This window comes from Aricia agestis, chromosome 9, assembly GCF_905147365.1.
Source record: "Aricia agestis chromosome 9, ilAriAges1.1, whole genome shotgun sequence".
Classification (NCBI taxonomy): domain Eukaryota; kingdom Metazoa; phylum Arthropoda; class Insecta; order Lepidoptera; family Lycaenidae; genus Aricia; species Aricia agestis.
Window position 1 is genome coordinate 14,701,496 of NC_056414.1, and position 22,557 is coordinate 14,724,052.

The window sequence follows — 22,557 nt, forward strand, 5'->3', positions numbered from 1 at the left end:
GATGAGGAGGAGCATTCAGGTATGAAAGGGGGACCCGCTGTGGGTGTGTTGCGGGTTCTTCGCCAAGTTGCACCTGCTCGTAAGAGATAAGGTCACAAGGTGAAAAACCTCCAATGGAAAATGCCAGAGTTGGCAGGTGCGGAAAAAGAGAGCAGTAGCTCCTGATAATGGAAGTGAGAAGCTTAATGCCAACAGAGACTCAGACTCTGCGTCTAGTTCTCAAAGCTCAGAGAATCTCTTACCTTTCGGCTCCACCTTGCACGGTGCTCACCGGACTCAGTTGTTTCGGCACGTGCATGTACGTAATATTAATAATTCAGGAGAGCCTACGTCAGCCTGCCACGAATGTGGCGCTGTGGAGGACTTGAGGTGTGCGATGCAGCGGCATGACATCAGCTGTGAATCCGTAATTTCACAGAAAAGGGCCGAAGAGCGAAACAGGGAGGAAGATCTACCCTCCATTCGGCTCAGGATACAGATTTCGGTAGAACAAAAGAGCAGAGACGTTTTTTTGAAAAGTTCTAAGACTATGTCTTAAGGGGTTTTGCGTGTATATGGGAACCTTCTCAGCTGACCCAGTCCCGGTGCCGATGAAAATGCTTCAGTTGGCCTTAGTTCCCTTATTTTGTTGGAAATCCTATCCCTTATGTGGTAGACCAGCCAGTCGAGGTGGGCTTCTTATGTTAGATAGTTTCAGGACACTCTCCGTTTTACGGCTTATGGCAAATGTTTTAGTGGGTTGGCTGGTACTACTCGTCGGCCAGTCCCCCATATCCGTATCCAATTATGAATGATAGAAAAAATAATAATTTTGTTTCGTTTTCATGCTGTGAATTTTATAAGGATTACTGATTAAAATGTTGTTTTTATCACTCTAGTATTCTTCTCACTTAGTGAAAAGTTGAAACAAAAATTTCAACTTTTCACTAAGTGAGCATTATTAATTTTTATTTAGTTGAAAATTAGCTAAGCATACTTATAACCCTTTTTATTTCTCATAGTGTTCTTCTCACTTAGTGAAAAGTTGAAACAAAAATTTCAACTTTTCACTAAGTGAGCATTATTAATTTTTATTTAGTTGAAAATTAGCTAAGCATACTTATAACCCTTTTTATTTCTTCAGTTTTTATGCGAAAACTCACTAAATGCACTTAACAAGCAATAAAATTATACTAATGAAAGAAACGTTAAGGGCGAAAAGTCACTAAAGTAGTTTTTATTGAATATTTATTATAAAAATACATTTAAATTCATTAAAAATTATTGTTTAAATAACTTTGGTATACCATCCAAGCAAAAGCAAAAAGAAAAAGTTTATATCTCTCAACAGAAATTTGCAGGAATTTTTTGAAAATTTAAAAACTTTAAACGCTCGTATCTCAAAATGATGAAAAAGCTATCTGGTGAATTTTAGCTCTACTTCCCGTAGAGCTCTCCCTCTCTTCTCGGAATCAGCTCCATCGATTTTCATGAAATTTAGTATATAGTTTAGTAGTAGGGTTTCGGGGGCGATAAAACGATCTAGCTAGGAATCATTTTCAGAAAATGTCTGTTTATTCGTGTTTTATCGATAATTGATAAACTGAAAAATATGACTCTTCCTGACATCTATTGGCGAATAATAATACTATTTTGTCAGCAACTAATTGTTTTAACGACCAGCAGATGGCGTTATTAAGTAACACGAAGTCAATGAGTGTTTGCGATACGAGTACGGTACCGAGCAAAGCTCGGTCATCCAGGTACTAAAGATGTAAAAGAAGGCACCAAAGGGACAGTAAAAAAGAAAACATAATAAGTATTGAAATAGCAAGTTATTTCACTTTAAAAGTTTGTTAAAAGCATCACAAAGAATACGATTGTCAAGGTCTTCTGAACAGTTACAGGGGCGTCATTAATTGTGCTTGTAGAAGTTCATTCGTTGCTCTGGATCCAACCGGTGAATCTGGAGACGCGGGCGTTGACGCCGGGGTAGCGGGCGAGAGCGCACTGTTCGCCCCAGGAGCAGACACCGACAAGAATGCCGTTGTGGTAGAGAGGACCGCCGGAGTCACCCTGGCACTGGTCGCGACCGCCGACGTCGAGCCAGCCGGAGCACAGCATCAAGTCGGTGATGGTGTAGCGCAGCTCAGAGTAGCGAGACCTGCAGGTGTTCTGGTTCACGGTCCAGAGTTGGACGTGGCGGAGTTGCTCAGAACTAGGGCCTCCGACCTACAAAAACACATATTTTATATTAATAATATTTTATTTTCTATTTTGACCCCAGTTATGTTGATTAGTTTCCCAAACTAGATATTACCAGACGGTCTCCCTTACCATTTAAATGTTATGTTCATGAAAGCTCTTCTATGACCATTTCCGATTCAGTGGTTTTAGCTATCTAAGCGAAAAGAGGCAACAGACCGACCTTCTGATGTTGCGAGTGTCCATGGGCGACGGTAGTTGCTTTCCATCAGGTGACACGTTTGCTCGTTTGCCCCCTTATTTCATTAAAGAAAAAAAACACGCTGTCGCATTTAAAATTGGGAAGGATAGAGACGTAAGATATTCCAAATTAAACTTACGCTGGTAGCTCCCCATCCTGCAGCCCAAACAGCTTGGTTGTCAGCGAGATTGTAGTTGGGGCCGGCGATGCTGACAGGACGGACGTTGTTGTTGAAGGTGAAGACGGAGGCGGAATGCAGGATTGCGATGTCGTTGTTCATGGTGAAGCGGCTGTAGCCGGGGTGGTTGATGATCCTGTTGGTGTTGTGGACGACTCCGCCGCTGTTGGCGTTGGTGGAACCGACACGGATGCGCCATTGCCAGGCTGCATCACCACTGTTAAAAAAAAAAATACTCGTAAAGGCGTATAAAAAAATACTCGTAAAGGCGTAAGGCCCTTTGTTTTTTAAACGGGCGTTGGCCCATCACACATTCCCACCACTGTATCTCCTGTGTCACCAGCCCCCTTAGACAAAGTATCTTTCATTAAAAACGATGACGAAATTCGTTATCAAAATGTATGCGGTTTGACATAAGTCATCGCTAAATGACATTTCGCTTGCGAAGACTAATGTCAAATCCCGTACATTTTGATAACGAATTTCGTCATCGTTTTTAACGAAAGGGACTTTGGCTACAGGGGGATCGACAGCGGTATTCAACCACGAAAACCCTTTGATATGATCTCAGGGAATCCGAGGGACATGCTAACCGCAACGAAATTAATAAGAAGAAAATAGGAGTAGTAGGAAGATTTCAATTTCCCTCCCCATAAAAACGAGAGACAGTACAAAGTTGCAATGACCGACAGTCAAAGAACTTATAGGGGACCACGGAAATAAAGTTATTAATTGCTAAGCTAAAGCCAAATTAACAATATTGGAGGATGTTGCCCTTATGTTGGGATAGTCATAATTATTGGAGGTCTCTGTATATTTTATTGTATTATCTATGATTGGAGGCATGACTGAGAAGCCGTTTATAACATGCACTTTGCACAATCACAACACGCCTCGCTACACGCCTCGTTCTACAGTGTATAGCTTACTGTATTATTATATAAATTAGGTATATTACTTAACATTACTAATGGCACTATAAGGCACAAAAATGTAAAATATGCACTTATTGTAATCGCGACATAGCTACTACAAAATTGCAAAATAATTATATTGATATAATTTATATGCAAACTAATTACGTGTTGGACACTTCGGACTAAAGGGGTAATATGTAAGGAAAAAAATGTACTTAAATGAAAATAGAGATAATAACATAAACTGATAATATTATGTATCAAGAGAAATATTTAATAAGGGTGCATTGATATGTAAAATAGCACGGTAACACAAAAATGTCAGAGAGAATTATTAGGAGACAAGGAATGTAAGAAAAAAAAAAATCAAGCCAATGTAGAAAACATATTATTTTTGTAAATATTGACCTGTATTACGTACGAGGGAAATAAAAAAAAACACGCCTCGCTAACAAAACAAGCCCCTCGCCTTCTTCGTAATCATTTGTATTGGTCCATCATGTGCCAAGCTTTTTAGCTGTAAAGTGGGATAAATGCGGATAAATCTTCTACACTTCCTCACTTATAATAATTAGTTAAATTTAAGTTTACCTCCAAAGTTAACTTACTCGAAGCAGTGAGCAGCTGAGAGGATAGCACGGTTGTTTATGATGGTACCACCGCAAAATTGGGTGTAGCTGGATCCTGTCCAGGAGAACAGCAGAGCCACAATAGAGGGATATTCGGAGATGCTGGTGACTGATCCACCCACTATCCTTTGTGGGTTTTGCGGGACAGCTGAAAATACATTGAGTTAGCTTACAAATCGTCAATTTTAACCCTTAAGAGAGAGTTGTTATGTATCATTTGGGATAGGCTGTCTCAAAAACTACTTTGGACATCGACAAGTCTGATTTTTCCTGTGGTCCATCCACAGGAAAAAGTCATTCACTAAGTGATGCATGAAGTATTATCGCCAAAAAAGGCTGTCAAGCTGAACTTTCTAAGCTTATTTCGATTTTGTTTACGTTATCTACACTAATATTATAAAGAGGAAAACTTTGATTTTTTGTAATGAAAAATTGTAATGAAAAAGCTCAAAAACTACTGGACCGAGTTTTAAAATTCTTTCACCATTCGAAAGCTACATTATCCACGAGTAACATAGGCTAAATTTTATTTAGAAAAAAATAGGTTTCCGTAAGATATTTAGGTTTTTCAGAGACGAGGTGTAAAAAATCGACCGGAAAAGTAACTTTTTTTATGAAATAAGGGGGCAAACGAGCAAACGGGTCACCTGATGGAAAGCAACTTCCGTCGCCCATGGACACTCGCAGCACCAGAAGAGCTGCAGGTGCGTTGCCGGCCTTTTAAGACGGAATAGGGTAATAGGGGACGGTAGGGATGGGAAGGGAATAGGGGACGGTAGGGAAAGGAATAGGGTAGGGGATTGGGCCTCCGGTAAACTCACTCACTCGGCGAAACACAGCGCTAGCGCTGTTTCACGCCGATTTTCTGTGAGAACGTGGTATTTCTCCAATCGAGCCGGCCCATTCGTGCCGAAGCATGGCTCTCCCACTTATATTATGCGTACGCTGCCTAAACTATATAAAAGATAGAACCATAAAATGTACTTATTAATTGTAGATCTTATAAATGTCTACAAAAAAGTACGCGACACACTATACCTGTCTATGTCGAGAGAGGCACAACAACATTTTTTTAATTAAAAAATCTTTAATTTTTTAGACTACATTTAAACGCGTTTAATTTACTCATGCTATTAATCCTTATCAATATAAATTATTTAATCACTAAACGTACAGTTTATGTAGATAATATTTGGTCTTTAAGGGGGCGACTAACCCTAAAGTGTCAATTTTATAATTTATTTTTATACTTGAAAATAAGCCCCGAATTGTCTAAAATTAGATACTTACTACAGAATTCGATCTGAGCAAAAACATGATATCTTAAAATTTTCTCGATAGAAAAAATTCATTTATTGCCATAACCGTGCATTGAACTAAGTTAATATTTTAACACATTGTATAACATTCTATCATTGAGAGATCGACCTAGCGGATTTTTAAAATGTTGTAGGTATATTTATCGAGTTATTGAGAAAAAACTAATTTGGCGCAGAATCCGCGTCGTTCTTTTTCACCTGGCATATGAAAGACGGGCGTGAGTGTGAAGAGAGAAGGACGATGTTTGATTTTTGGGGTTAGTCGCCCTCTTAAATGACTAAAATTTGAAGTTTGTTTTGAAGTTATGGCGAAATTAAAATATGTATTACGATTTCTACTGCACGGCCCGTTGCAAAGTGGGCGTCATCAAGGGGAGTTTAGATCTTTTAGTTCTTTTAGAGCTAGAATATTACACGCTATTAACATTTTCTTAAATATTTGAAAATGCCTAAGAGAGCCAGGTCGGACGACCATGGCGCCATAGTCCGCCATACTTATATAAGTCACTTCAATAAAATAATATGGGCAAAACAACGTTTGCCGAGACAGCTAGTTATGATATAAAATTGTACTTATTATTTTTTTTGCCTTATAGATAATTTATTTCGTGACATACAAACTTTATAAAATACAAATTTTATGGAAATTTCATTACAAAAAGAAGATATATTTTTTATAAGTTCATAAATATTTTTGTGCGCCTTATTATTGTCTGTTCTATGATTATAAAAAATTATAAGACGTTAATAAATTTAAACACTTTTGTATAAATACAATATAGTAGACTTTTCATAGAGGTAGTAATATTTCTTGAGTTTTCAGCATTCCGCTTTAATTTTCATGATAGAAGGTATTTTTAAAGTAAATATGAGGTTTTTATGCAATGAGTTTCTAAAATACTAGAGTAGCAATGTCTTACAAAAGATTCTCAGAAATGCGTAACCACTTTTTTGTTCAAAAGACAATGTCAAGTCATATATTCGTTATGTCATTATGTATGTGAGATATGCCTGCAGGCATCTTCGAAGTGGCAACGCGTTGCTACCGTAAACTTCCAATCTAGTTACGTTAGTAGCATAGAATATCATTGTTTTTATGCATATCATAATATTAATACGCGAACGAAAAACTTTGTAACCCTTTTTACGAAAAATGGGGAAACGTAGGTGCATGAAATTTTGCACAGTTATAGTTTATATGGCGAAGGAGTGCATCGAGCTAATATTATTTTGAAATTATGCTTTTATCATACATTTTTTTAACAAATAAAACATTACACACACTACAACACACACACACATGAGAAATGACAGATTTTTGAGTGACAAGCCTATGCATACGAGTTATACTCTTTTATTTATGGTTGAAGTCTGTTGACAACAAGTTGACAAATTGAAAATGGATTATAGTTTTTTTAATGAGATACAATCAGACAATGCTTACACGGCCAGTCTGAGATCAGCTGGGTCCCAGAGACAATAGTCAATATTATTTTTTACAAAATATAGCTAGTAGTTCTAATGTCGTTAAAACTATGGTCGAATTTCGACCATTGGGCGATCTCTAGTTTTGTTTGTTGGGTTAAAAGTCCGAATAACATTTTGAGTCCATTTTGGCAATATTAAGATTTTAATTAAGTCATTATTTTCCAATTTAAGAACCGGGTGTTTTACACCCGCGGTAGTCATAATAGTACACGGAATCATTGTAATTTGTAACCAATATAATAAAACTTTATGCAATTTAAAGAATTTTGAAATTACATAATTATAGTGTCGATTTGTTGAATTCTTCCAAAATAGTGTTACCTAATTAAAAAAAAATAGGTTTTAATTTACCCGCTACAGCAGCAAGGCCGAGAGCCAACAGCAGGAATACAGCACGCATTTTGTTATGCACTTCACTGACTTTACAAAAACTATTTCAGCAATTTATACTAATATATTGATACGATAAAGTATTATCATGGTTCAGTGTTTGGTTTTACCCACGAATTATCTTTTGCTGAGTTTTAATCTATGGGCTCATAAACAATGACTCGTAATTTAACGATAAACTACTCAGATTAAAAAAACGGAAGCTTATTACAATATTATACTAGCTTCATCCCGCGGCCGCGCCTGCGTGAATAAGAAATTACGCATTTCTGAGAAGCAAACTTCAGTGTAACTTCCTTAGAGTCGAAATTTTTAAATCGATTCGAAATCGAATCGAAATCGCATCCGAATCGTCACCTTCAAGGCTTAGGTATGTATATCGTTCACCGGCGACGAATGCCAGAGGCAGAGCGGTCGCAGACTGGTTTACAAAAACCGGCTTAGTACTCGCCAATAGAGGTACTGTCAGCACCAGTGTGCGGTGGCAGGGAGAGTCGATAGTGGACCTTATCCTGGATAGCCCTTCTATCGCTCGTCGAACCAACGGTTGGCAGGTTCTTTAACGGCCGTTCCCAATATTTGATCTATCTCTGGTTTTGCCCTACTAGAGATAGGAATAGCTCACATTAGACATTAGAGACTATTTTATGTCAATTGTCAGCTATTCCTATCTCTAGTAAGGCAAAGGGCCAGAGATACATCGAATATTGGGAACGGCCGTTAGGGGTTGAAACTATATCGGACCACCTTTATATCAGACGAGCTTTTGCCCGCGGCTTCGCTCGCGTTAAGAAGTATTATTATATACTAACTTTCATCCCCTATTTGAACCCCTTGGGGTTGGAATTTATCAAAATCCTTTCTTAGCAGATGCCTACGTCATAACATCTACCTGCATGCCAAATTTCAGCCCGATCGGTCCAGTGGTTTAGGCTGTGCGTTGATAGATCACCTCCGAAAGCTCCAGAATGAATCTGGAGCTTTCGGAGGAAGCTGCTATTGTTGCATCCTGGACACCGCGGCCCTCCAATAACGTCGACGAATGCGCGTAGTGGCTAAAAAGGGCTATGCGCGGCGTCTGCGATGCCTCTATACCACGTGTTGGGCCCTTAAGACCACGGCGCCAAGCATATTGGTGGCGTCCGGAGCTGAATTCTCTGCAACAAGAATGCACGGCGGCCTGTCGCCGTTACAAGAGATATCGCAGACGGCGTATTAGAAACCAGCAGTAGGAGGAAGTGCTGTACGACGCATACCGCGCGGTCTGCCTCGCCCTTCGTGATGCCATTTCCCAGGCGAAGGCTGACGCTTGGCATGCGTGGCTGTATACTCTCGAACAGGACTCATGGGACAAGCCCTACAAAATATGGGTTCGCCAAAAGTTGCGCCCTACTGGGGTCTGGGTCCCTAATAACACAGACAATCGCACCGGACCTCCGAAACAGAGCTTTATCTGCTCTGTTTCCATCCGAATCTGAGTGGTACCAACCAGCCTCTGCACCACCAATGGAAGACTCCGAGCTTAAGGGAGAGCAAGAAATGCCGCTAGCAGCGGCGGTACTTAAAAAAAACTAACTTGGCCAACGAAATTATTTTTAATCGTAAGCATTTAAAGTGTCAGGGCAAAGGTATGTTAAGGTGTACTCGGGGAATCGAGACAGCTGTAGCGGTAATTGCCTTCCTGTCAAAAAACATGTCATTTTCTATATAAACCGCGATTGACAATGAAGTGTCAGATGTTCCTAGTCTAATGGTGCCTTCTCACGGCGCGTATTATCGCAAGCCGCGCCGCGCCCGCTCGAGCCACGCGCCGTGTGAAGGGGTGGCTCGGGCTGGCTCGAGCAGGCGTGTTTAATATCATGCGCCAGCTCGAGCCACGCGACTGAAGAAAGTGGTGGCGTGGTTGCGTTCTCACGGCGCGTGCTACCACGAGCCGCGCCGCGCCCGCTCGAGCCACGCGCCGTGTGAAGGGGTGGCTCGGGCTGGCTCGAGCAGGCGCGTTTAATATCATGCGCCAGCTCGAGCCACGCGACTGAAGAAAGTGGTGGCGTGGTTGCGTTCTCACGGCGCATGCTACCACGAGCCGCGCCGCGCCCGCTCGAGCCACGCGCCGTGTGAAGGGGTGGTGCGGCGTGGCTCGTGCAGCCGCGTCCCGATCCGATTAAAGTCGGTAACTTCAAAGGCGCGGCTTGAGCAAACAGGCGAGCACGAGCCACTCCTTCTCACGGCGCGTGATATCACAAGCCGCCCCACGCCGACAAAAATTCAAGTAAAATGAAACTTTATTAACACGAAAATAGATATCATTTTGCTCTAAGTCACTACGTTAAATAAGTAAATTTTAATGAAATGCAACTTTATTCACTAGGCAATTAGGTTGCATTTCAATATATGCCGCTAATTTTGTTAAATTAAGTGTAATTCATTTATTTGATAACAGACGCCGCTGCTTGGCGGCTACATCGCGCTATTATAGCTAGCACGAAGATTTTTATTATAGGTCATTAACTAATATGAAACTCTTTTCACTAACACTCATTCTTGGTGTTGTAGAATTATCACGCCAGAGGGATGTAAGTCCCAGGGTGGGATACCCTGGGGGCTGGGACTAAATTCCTATGGCGTGTATTGGTCCTCAAATACTGGTGGCAGTTCAGAATAATTCCTGAGTTTAACAGTGCATGGCAGGATGTTACGCAAAAAATGCACGGTGGAAGACTGCCACTCACCAAGGTGATGAGGATTGATGATGGCATGTTTTTCGCGTGGAATGATGACGAAAGCTTGCAGGATGTACGATTCCGAATAATAATAATTGCTCAAAACCTTCCCAGTTCCCCGTGATGCTATACTAGTTTTATAATTCACAATAATAATTATTATTATGTTTCCACTTGTACTGGTGGAAGAATGACGCTTCTGTTCGAGCATCACAAAATCCGTCTGTACGGCTACCCTGGGACTAAAATCGCTCTGGCATGATAATTCTACAACACCCTGGAGTGAGTGTGAATGGAAATAACTTAATACTAGTTAATCACCTTATACGTATAACAAATATCTTCGTGCTAGCTATAGCGCGATGTAGCCGCCAAGCAGCGGCATCTGTTATCAAAATAAAGGAATTAAACTTAATATAATAAAATTAGCGGCATAGATTGAAATGCAGCCTAATTGCCTAGTGAATAAAGTTGCATTTCATTAAAATTTACTAATTTAACGTAGTGACTTACGGCCGTTCCCAATATTTGATCTATCTTTGGTTTTGCCCTACTAGAGATAGAAATAGCTCACAATTGATATAAAAATTAAAATATATGTCTCTAATGTCTAATGTGAGTTATTCTTATCTCTAGTAGGGCAAAACCAGATATAGATCAAATATTGGGAACGGCCGTTAGAGCAAAATGATATCTATAATCGTGTTAATAAAGTTTAATTTTACTTGAATGTTTGTCAGCGTGGCGCGGCTTGTGATATAACGCGCCGTGAGAAGGGGTGGCTCGTGCTCGCCTGTGGCTCGTGCTCGCTCGTAATAGCTGGCTCGGCGCGGCGCGGCTTGTGATATCACACGCCGTGAGAAGCCAGCCTAAGGGCGATATCGTATTATGAATACTCGATTTGAATTTTGAACTGAATATGAAGCATATCACTTCGAACTCATAAAAAGTTGGAGATTATCATTCTAAGAGTTACCAAGAGGTTTTCCGATGAATCTGTAATAAGAGGTCAGTTTTATTCTTAAATATTCTAACTACAGTCACAGAATATATATTAGTTGTACCAGTGCGTAAATACAGCATTTTTCATTTAGCGCCTAGACTAAAAATGTCAATGACCGCTAGCGCACCGTTTCGCCGAGTACAGTATAGAAGCTGAAAATCTCTATAAATACTTTATAGCTTACCTAGTTTATAAATAAATTATAATAACAAAGGCCATGACAGGAAAGAATTAATAGAAAGCTAACGAATGACGTCATAGCACGATATAACTGCCCTTATTAAGAAAACTCTCTTATAATAGTTTTGCGAACAAAGTCGCGCGCTTTCGCAAGTAAATCATAGATATAATTTATTGTACCGTACTAAATAGGAGATTATCGCTTAATCCTTCGATCGCAGATTCTTGGAAATCTATTGTTCTCGCGGCCACATGTGGCTGCTTTGGAGTTGAAGCGAGATAACTTGTGTGATAAATGTGAATCATTAATGACATTACAAAATTAGGTACTGATATCGTCACGATGATAAACGAATCATAACGCGACTATATATCAAGCGGATAAGTTGAATAGTTGCAGAGACGCGGAAAAAGCCCGCAACTCCACACGTCTTCGCCCCCACTTGTTCCCACAATCCCATTTCCCCAACTTTCTTGTTCACTTCGACATTTTATTAGTTGCGCGAGAATAACTCGTTTACTTGTAAAACTTACTTAATAGAATTTCTTTGCTATCGTTATGCAATGTTTTCTTAGAAAGTGTGGTTTTATTGCGAAAACTGAAAATGTATAGCTAGTAGGTATCCATCAATTGTGCAAGTGCAAAAATAATGCTTAAACAATGTTTCCCTATAAACTACATTATCGCATCGCAAAAAGGGCTGTGTTGGCTTCGCACCTACTGGTGGATATAAATGCTTAACTATAACGACCCATCATAGATTATGATAAATTAGGTAAGTACTTACTTACAATTCACAATGATAATTATTGTTGTAACCTAGTGTAGTGAGTATAGATGTACCTAGTGGCAAAGTTTCCGATCCCAAGAAGTCATTCGTAGGGCTAGGTACAGTATGTGAGTACATACGTTGGTACGTAAGTAGAATGATATACATTGACTATTATTATTAGCATGTGTCAATCATTGGATATGAGAAGTACCTAATAATTGTGGGAAAACCTTCATGTCGACATTGTTTACTTCAAAGTATTATTATTTTATTACTTACTTATTTTGCAAAATATCTTATATGAGTGAATGTGTATCATAATGCAATGTGCCTGCATACAATAAATATGGGTATACTTATTGTACGGTGAAGACATAATGTATGTACCTGGGGACTACTATTTACTAACAAAAAATTATAAGTAACTATACTTATTATGATACTGATGCACAGCTGACTCTCCTTTGCCTGCTGCATTGATCACATAAAGGTAGTGTTGTTTATGATTTGTATATCAGATAGTGTTTGTATGTCTTATCCTTGATTATTCGCACATGGGTTTTTTTTGAGTCTATGTAAATATGAAAGTTTATTTTGTAACTGTATGAATCTGTAAAATTTGTGAATGTGTATTTGTGTTGCAAAAATAATTATTATTATTATTATTATTATAGTAAAAGGAGGGGAAGTAAGTTATCTTCGGCACCGCGCGCGGCTTGTATGTGTGCGCCATAGTATCAATGCGTCGCCACTCGCCACGTACGGCACACAACAAAATCTCGGCCAGTTTTACTAGGCTGGTACCGCCGAGATTTTGTTGTGTGCCGTACGTGGCGACGCATCGATACTATAGCGCACACATACAAGCCTCGCGCGGTGCCGAAGATAACTTACTTCCCCTCCTAATACTATGGAGTCATGAGAGTGAATATTATTAATATTAATAATATTCACTCTCTTCTTAACGCATAACTGATTACAATGACGCTTTCAACATTTTTTATGACCTCTTTTTATTATTATACTTACTTTGCCTTCCTGTCATTCGCTTTAAAACATATATTTATAAGAAAACCGTACCTAGTTGGATTACCAAAGCCCTAAAAATTTGCAGCAAAACGTAACGAAAGTTACAAGTAACAATATTATAAGAATAAATCTGAAATAGCAAAAAATAGATATAAAAGATATTCAAAATACTAAGAACATGTTTTAGGCACGCCGAAAAAAATTACCACAGCAAGTATATTGAAAATTCGTAAAATAAATGTAAAGCCTCATAGGCCTGGAGATACTGACACAAAATTCTTGGTCATTTGTACCAGTATGGCGGTTTTACAGGAGTATAATTACATAAAGGCAAAAAGGAAAATGATGGTTGTAGCGCTCGCACTGGCAGCCCAAACGCGTGGGCGTTAATCGAACGTGTCGTATAAATAACGAGTGTCGAACGATTTGTTCCACAAAAATGCTTGTATTTTCAGATAGTCGAAAAAAAATAAGTAGGCGAAAGCGCAATGCCATACTTGTCGGGTGCGGCTTACAGCCCGCCATACCGACGCGAATACGTTAATTTTAATAAAAAAATTGAACTATTTGTACCAGGCTAATTTTTGCATAGCTAATCATCGTCGAGTAGCCATTCACGAAAATCACCTTGCCATACTTTTCCGACAGCGCCTAATGGCCGCCATACCACTGCAAAGGTGTAATTTTTTTTCTTTTCGCCAAACGATTTGTACCAGTATGGCATTTAAATTTTTGGAAAGTATTTGACAAAATATGACCGTTATTATTTTTTAAGACACGTTCGATTAACGCCTACGCGTTTGGGCTGCCAGTGCGAGCGCTATGACCATCATTTTCCTTTTTGCCTTTACGTAATTATACTCCTGTAAAACCGCCATACTGGTACAAATAACCAAGAATTTTGTGTCAGTATCTCCAGGCCTATCATGGAACATTATCAAAAAATATTCTAATCAGTGCAATGACAAAACATTTATTAAAGAAATTAATATTAACAAGAATATAATAGATAATCCGCAAGAAATAGCAAATGCTTTTAATAATTATTTTATTGATACATCAAATTTGGACATACATTCTAATTCTATTAATTAATAACCAAATATTTGACATGCCTAATAATAAAAGTATTTTCTTATTTATTTATTTATTCGGTATAGTAACAGACAGCAAAGTGAGTAATACAGTTAACAATAATAAACAAAAGAAGTAACATTTTACCATGCAGTCCAATAAATACTATACACAACATTAAAAAAAAATCAATAATAATAATAACAAATGTCAAGTAAGTACATACTCTAATAATTACACTAAAATATTTAAATAAGTAATTTAACAATTATTAGAATTGCGACTGTCACAAACACACATGTTTTTAATACAAAGGTAGGTACTCAATATCATTAACTACAAAACACAAATAATAATAAAAATAAATTCATTGCGACCAAGAAGCATAACATATTGCGACATAGATAAAAATGTAATAAAACAAAAAAAACCGTGTACATGTAAAGAAACTCTTCAAATAATTGACTCTCTAAAAACAATATATGTAGGTCATGATGAGATGTCCACAAAAATAATAAAAAAGTGTAAACACGTGTTGGCTTGGCCCCAATCCTAACGTATCTAATAAAGCAATCATTTTGTGAAGGAACTTTTCCAGATAAATTCAAAAAATTGTCAGTCATCAAGCCTCTACACAAAAAGAGTGATAAAAACAACTTAATAATTATAGACCTATTACGCTTGTTCCTATATTTCAAAAATATTTTAAAAAGCTTTGCATAGAAGAATCACTCGCTTAAAAAAAAGATAATATTATTATCATAAAAAGCGAACAGTTCGGTTTTCAAAAAAATAAATCAACGCTACAAGCTTGTTACAATCTAATGAACCAGATCATTGCTTATTATAAACAATTTTTCTAAAGTAACAAATGTACGGTAAAATCCAGAAAAGGTAAGATTTTAAAGGTTTTATTGTTTTCTCATACATTTCTTTAAAATACGATTGAATATACTTACTAAAATATTTATTGAATATAATTTACTAAAAACAGTAAAAAATGCAAAGCATTGTTAAATCTGCTGTGAAATATCAACTTTTTTACGATCGCTAGCTAAAACTTTAAAGTAATATTGCTCATTTGTCAAACGGTGTCGCTTACTAGACGGTGGTGGTAGGCTCCCAGTTGTGACGTAACGCCTAAAAGTAAGCGTCCACAGGTCGGTATCGTACGCAACGGACGTCTCGCATCAAACGGATAATTTTTTCGCAGTACATCCTCTGAATTGGCAGCGTACGGATTACCGACTAGCCTAGTAAATGAATGCTCTAAAGTGGGGGTGGGTATGGAATAGTCAAAAGCAGAAATTTTGACTTAGGAAATTTGTTTGGACTAATTTGAAGTTAAACATACTGGCTAGTCGGTAATCCATACGCTGCCAAATCAGTGGACGTACTGTAAAAAAAAATATCCGTTTGATGCGAAACAGCGAAACGGCCGCTGCGTACAATTACTTAAGATATAATATGAAATGCACGCAGAGTGACCAATTTGCGATTAAAAAAATTTAATCATATTTAATATGATTCTCTATAGTGACCATTTTAGCCCCACTGTTGTAATCGTCCTTTCTTATTAAGTAGTCAATCCTTTAAATACATCAACGAATAAAATTCCTTTAAAATCTTTTGTGCGGTAATGATAAATTTAATAATCCACCCGGACCTAATTTTCTCTAAATATTTAATTGGTTCTGTAAATATCTTCATTAATAGAGAGTATGCAAATTGTAATTCATGGTAAATATAATTTTAATGTTGTCTATGTAGTTATTAGTTCATTTTTAATAATTTTTAAAATTTGATAGGTACCTCAATCATAATACTAAAGAATTGCCTTGAAATTCAGAAGTAGGTAAACCCTATATGTTTAGGAGAGGATAATCTGCATCTGTAATTAATGTGGACTTTCTAAAGATTTAAAAGAAAGCACCAAAGGGTCAGTAAAAAAGGAAACATAATAAGTATTTAAATTGCATATTCTTTCACTTTAAAAGTTTGTTAAAAGCATCACAAAGAATACGATTGTCAAGGTCTTCTGAACAGTTACAGGGGCGTCATTAATTGTGCTAGTAGCAGTTCATTCGTTGCTCTGGATCCAACCGGTGAATCTGGAGACGCGGGCGTTGACGCCGGGGTAGCGGGCGAGAGCGCACTGTTCGCCCCAGGAGCAGACACCGACAAGAATTCCGTTGTGGTAGAGAGGACCACCGGAGTCATACTGGCACTGGTCGCGACCGCCGACGTCGAGCCAGCCGGAGCACAGCATCATGTCGGTGATGGTGTAGCGCAGCTCGGAGTAGCGAGACCTGCAGGTGTTCTGGTTTACGGTCCAGACTTGGACGTGGCGGAGTTGCTCAGAACTGGGGCCTCCGAACTGCAAAAACATATATTTTATATTAATAATATTTTATTTTCTATTTTAACCCCAGTTATGTTGATTAGTTTAACTAAATATTACCAGACGGTCCCCCTTACCATTTAAATTATATGTTCATGAAAGCTGTTCTATGACCTTTTCCGATTCAGTGGTTTTAGATATCTAAGCGAAAAGAGGCAACAGACTGACACGCCGGCAACGCACCTGCCTCTTCTGATGTTGCCAGTGCCCATGGGCGACGGTAGTTGCTCTCCTCCAGGTGACCCGTTTGCTCGTTTGCCCCCTTATTTCATTGAAGAAAAAAAAACACGCTTTCGCATTTCAAATTGGGAAGGATAGAGACGTAAGATATTCCAAATTAAACTTACGCTGGTAGCTCCCCATCCTGCAGCCCAAACAGCTTGGTTGTCAGCGAGATTGTAGTTGGGGCCGGCGATGCTGACAGCACGGACGTTGTTGTTGAAGGTGAAGGCGGAGGCGGAATGCAGGATTGCAATGTCGTTGTTCATGGTGTAGCGGCTGAAGCCGGGGTGGTTTATGATCCTGTTGGTGTTGTGGACGACTCCGCCGCTGTTGGCATTGGTGGAACCGACACGGATGCGCCATTGCCAGGCTGCATCACCTCTGTTAAGAAAAAAATACTCGTAAAGGCGTATGTTTCCCTTTGTTTTTTAAGCGGGCGTTGGCCCACCACTGTATCTCCTGTGTCACCAGGATCGACAGCGGTATCCAACCACGAAAACCCTTTGATATGATCTCAGAGAGCCCGAGGGACATGCTAACCGCAACGAAATTAATAGGAAAAAAATAGGAGCAGTAGGAAGATTCCAATTTCCCTCCCCATAAAAACGAGAGACAGCACACAGTTGCAATGACCGACAGTCAAAGAAGGGAGCACCACGGAAATAAAGTTATTAATTGCTCCTAAGCTATAGCCAAATTAATAATATTGGAGGATGATGCCCTTATGTTGGGATAGTTATAATTATTAGAGGTCTCTGTATATTTTATTGTATTATCTATGATTGGAGGCATGATTGAGAAGCTGTTTATAAAAATATGCACAATCACAACACGCCTCGCTAACAAAACAAGCCCCTCGCCTTCTTCGTAATCATTTGTATTGGTCCATCATGGGCCAAGCTCTTTGCTGTAAAGTGGGATAAAAATCACTTTCTCACTTATAATAATTAGTTAAATTTAAGTTTACCTCCAAAGTTAACTTACTCGAAGCAGTGAGCAGCCGAGAGGATAGCACGGTTGTTTATGATGGTACCACCGCATATTTGGGTGTAGCTGGCTCCTGACCAGGAGAACAGCAGAGCCACAATAGAGGGATATTCGGAGATGCTGGTGACTGATCCACCCACAATCCTTTGTGGGTTTTGCGGGACAGCTGAAAATACATTGAGTTAGCTTACAAATCGTCAATTTTAACCCTTAAGAGAGAGTTGTTATGTATCATTTAGGATAGGCTGTCTCAAAAACTACTTTGGACATCGACAAGTCTGATTTTTCCTGTGGTCCATCCACAGGAAAAAGTCATTCACTAAGTGATGCATGAAGTATTATCGCCAAAAAAGGCTGTCAAGCTGAACTTTTTAGAAAGTAAGGCTTAGGCTAAGCTTAGGCTTATTTCGATTTTGCTTACGTTATTATGATATAAAATTGTTTTTTTTTTGCCTTATGGATAATTTATTTCGTGACACAAAAACTTTTTACTATACAAATTTTATGACAATTTCAATTAAAAAAAGAAGATATTATAATATTTTTTATAAGTTCATAAATATTTTTGTGCATTAAGATGCACAAAAATATTTGCGGTCTGTTTTATGATTATAAAAAATAATACGACTTATCAATAAATTCAAACACTTTTGTATACAATCACGGACGTAAAAAAAATACGGACGTAACCTTATCTAATCACGAGTGAAGCCTAGTTATGGCCGCCCGTGTAGAACGTGTGCGTGATATGAGGGTTGCCATATAAATCATAAATTTGTAAAATTTCCCTACTTTTTTTTGTAAACTCAGACAAGTTAAATGTTATTTTTTATACTTAAACATATTTTTATGTTTTTTTCGCTTCAGAAATGTAAGCGGTTGTTAAAGATGTCATAATGAAAATATAATTTTTATGACACTATAGATAGAAAAAAAAACACATGTTACGTACAGACTACAGAGAAGTATATTATTTACATAACATTACAAGTAATAATGAGTATGTATAAACATTTACAATAATAAAATTATTACTAGCTATTTGACCGAGCTTCGCTCGGTATTCGATAAGACATGCATAAAATGACATTTTCTAAAAATAATTCCTAGCTAGATAGATTTATCGAAAACCGATATACGAAACCTATATACGAAAAAATATAAGATACTTAGGTCCCGTAACCCGTTTCATCAAGCAATCAAGCAATGTTAAATAAATAATGGCTTGTTAAATCAGTTAACGGCCTGTTAGAGCTATCGAGAGTTCTACCATGCGCTCACGTCAAATCAAATCACCTAACATGGTGTTAAATTTTATTCCTGGTATAGAGGTTCATTCAATATTTTCATTCCTACTAGGTCTCAATGACGCTCGGGTACAAATAGCACCTTCCCTCCCCTACTACTGAAGAAAATCTAAGACAACAATTTTATAATATAATATCTATGGACGCTTCACACCACGTCAGTCTGACCCCGGGCTAAGTACCTGAAGGACTTGTGTTACGGGTACTAGACAACGGAAATATATTTGATACTGTTATACTATACATATATTTAAGATTTTTATTATATGATACACATATTTAATACACACCCATGACCCAGGAACTTTGAAAACTTTTTGTTCCTTTTTTTCCAACTTTTTGTGATTCGAACCCGCGACCCCCGGCTTGAGCTACCGACAGCCCACCCACTGAGCCACGGAGGTTGTCAAACAACAATTATATCCACTTTTGTTAGTTAAGAAATTAATAGGGGTGTAGACTATTTTTAGGAAATATATTTATTTTACAGATGTACATATTTTGTTACACCTAAAAATATGTATAAAAAATAAATACACTCTTATTTCAATAAAAAACCACTTATTAAATTTAGCTTTAAAATTTCTCGCTAAAGCGCTAAAGGTCATGATGGCGTCGCTATGACGTCACGGTACTCCAAACAACAAAAATCTTTGTATGGGTTTGACATCGAAATGTCACTGTCACACACAATGTTTTAGTGATCGTGATGTCACATCCTGTCATGGTTGTTTGCGATCACATGATAATACAGATTAAATATAAAAAATATTATAAAGTTGTTAAGTAAAATATATCCATTTTCGGTAATTCTATAATACAAACTCTCAAAAAAACAATAATTTGTTTTAGATTTCGTTTACTGTCTACACCCCTATTATTGTATTCCTGCCTAATACTGGTCAATAGTATGCTAAATACTTACATGATACTAATAAAATTATTTAATTATTTAAAAATAATTTAAAATTTTCCCCGGTTTGGGGAAAATTTCCCCATTTTGTTATGGACATTACTGATCTGTTGAAGTTGAATTAATAAACACACCGGCAAAATTAGAGGAACATAACAAAATTTTCATTTTTTTTTAAATTGTTCACTGATTTTTATATATTTATTTATTTATTTACTAATTGATTATTAAAAAATAAATTTTATATAAATTTAGGGCATAAAAACGTGAAAAATAGAAAAAATCAGCAAAAATCAAAAAATTAAGAAAATCTTTGAAATTTCACTAGTAAGTTTTTAAGATAAATTCTCCATTTTTATTAAAGAAATGCCATGTTAAAAGCGTGTAATGCCTTTTATGGATCTCAAGAGGGCCTGGATACGCCATTCCATGCTTGCATTTTAATTGTCAATCATTTCCTGTGGGATATTCTCCTACTCCTCCACTAGCGCCAACTCGAGCTCCTGGACACATTTTGGAGCTGGAGTTTTAACTCGTACCATTCACCCATTGATGTGCCACACGTCTTCAATCGGATCCACATCCGTAGACCACACTGGCCTCTCCACCTGGGCTACGCCAGCATCGTTTAGGCCCGATTTTCTTACTCTATGGACGCACATAAAATTGAAATTACTACCTAAAACTGTGTAAAAGGCACACCATGCCGTTCCAGGATGTGGGAACTATAGCCCTGTACTGTCGAAGTACCATCATCTATAATCATCAGCTCCATGCGGGCTCCAAATCATATGCAACTCCAAACCATTACGAAGCCTGCATCATAGGCAACTGTTTCCGGTAAGTTTGATGGCCTGTAGCTTTCCTTATGATTTATCCACATTCTTTATCGCCTGTCAATACAATGTACACAGAATTTGCTCCCATCTCTGTACAGCACAAAATTTCACTCACTTGTCTAATTCTGATGTTCACGCGCAAATCTTAGCCTGGCTCTTCGGTGTCCTGCCTCAAGTTTTGGTGCCCTTGCTGGCACTTTTGAGTTTAATTTAACTTCTTTGAATATTCTTCTTACTGTACAATCACTTACACGTTCATCTTGGACCTGTTCCGACAGGTTTCGTATCTGCATAGCAGTTTGAGGTCGATTTCTTAAGTTTTGTTTCCTTACAAAATGGTCATCCTGAACCATTGTCACCCGATATCTGCCTTATTCTCGTCTCCGAACGTAAGATCCAGTCTCTCTGAAGCGTTGAAAGTTACAATGAACCACGGAAGCCGACACACCTAAGGCCTGACTGACCGAACGGTAGATGTGACCTTTCTCTATCGTGGTTACAGCTCTAGCTGTCGCAGATGCTGGGAAATCACTAATTTTGTATCTAAGCAATGTGTTCTTCCAAAAACCAAACAATTAAATGAGCTGAGCATACCTTGCACCCCGCTAAAACGCCATTCTTATCAGGAACACTTACAACGTCAATAATCGAAAAACACTTATTAGGGCATAATTGCTATAAAAACCTGTCAACTTGCCAGTTTTGTTCAATATTTTATTTCTTGAAAGAGCTTAGAAGCTATAAAAAAGGCTTTCAGACAGCCCGACCCACTTGAGTTCAAGTTTTGGCCCTTTTTACCTATGTTCCGCTAATTTTGCCAGTGTGTGTATTTGCATTATTTTATCAAAATACTTTAAAAATATGTTATCTTACCTATGAAAGGTTATTCCTTAATGTTTTTTGTGTAAGGTTGTATTGTTTTTGCACTATTTTACAACACAAGATGGCATATTCATTTTTATTTATGAATGACAAAGACGTGTCACAGCGGTGCAATCTAATTGCGTAATGGCGGTACGTGGCGGTACGATCAGCTTATTACAGTGCGAGTGTGTGTGTAAGATGTGTACGTATGATCGCCTTGGCTTATTAAGGGTGCTTCACTCATTTCATAATGGCGATCCGTCCGTATTTTTTTTTACGTCCGTGTATACAATACGAGTATACTTAGTAGATTTTTCATACAATTAGTAATATTTCTTGAGTTTTCAAGATTCTGATTTAATTTTCATGATAGAAGGTATTTTTATAGTAAATATGAGGTTTTTATGCATATTTTGTTTAAGGGTTAAAAGTCCGAATAACATTTTGAGTCCATTTTGGCAATATTAAGATTTTAATTAAGTCATTATTTTCCAATTTAAGAACCGGGTGTTTTACTCCCGTGGTAGTCATAATAGTACACGGAATCATTGTAATTTGTAGCCAACATAATAAAACTTTATGCAATTTAAAGAATTTTGAAATGACATAATTATAGTGTCGATTTGTCGAATTCTTCCAAAATAGTGTTACCTAATTAAAAAAAATAGGTTTCAATTTACCCGCTACAGCAGCAAGGCCGAGAGCCAACAGCAGGAATACAGCACGCATTTTGTTATGCACTTCACTAACTTTACAAAAAATATTTCAGCAATTTATACTGCCTCATTGGTATATTGAGTTTTAATCAATGGGCCCATAAATAATGTCTCGTAATCGAACGATAAATTACTCAGATAGATTAAGGAAACGGAAGCTTATTACAATATTATACTAGCTTT

General features: G+C 37.9%; 4 protein-coding genes across 9 annotated transcripts in view; 1 reads left to right on the top strand and 3 right to left on the bottom strand.

Moving 5' to 3' along the window:
• LOC121730070 (solute carrier family 12 member 4) overlaps positions 1-22,557 on the top strand; it is a 371,671-nt gene that overhangs the window by 218,087 nt on the left and 131,027 nt on the right. The window lies entirely within an intron of this gene.
• LOC121730093 (trypsin CFT-1-like) overlaps positions 1-22,557 on the bottom strand; it is a 68,862-nt gene that overhangs the window by 19,798 nt on the left and 26,507 nt on the right. The window lies entirely within an intron of this gene.
• Positions 1,915-7,374, bottom strand: LOC121730101 (trypsin, alkaline C-like). The gene is made up of 4 exons (XM_042118946.1): positions 7,308-7,374; positions 4,129-4,297; positions 2,565-2,820; positions 1,915-2,211 (listed from the first exon to the last, which is right to left on the bottom strand). Exons 1-4 carry the CDS (start codon positions 7,354-7,356, stop codon positions 1,915-1,917), a joined length of 771 nt encoding a protein of 256 aa, XP_041974880.1. The 5' UTR covers positions 7,357-7,374.
• LOC121730096 (trypsin, alkaline C-like) lies at positions 16,206-22,405 on the bottom strand. The gene is made up of 4 exons (XM_042118942.1): positions 22,339-22,405; positions 17,733-17,901; positions 16,874-17,129; positions 16,206-16,502 (listed from the first exon to the last, which is right to left on the bottom strand). Exons 1-4 carry the CDS (start codon positions 22,385-22,387, stop codon positions 16,206-16,208), a joined length of 771 nt encoding a protein of 256 aa, XP_041974876.1. The 5' UTR covers positions 22,388-22,405.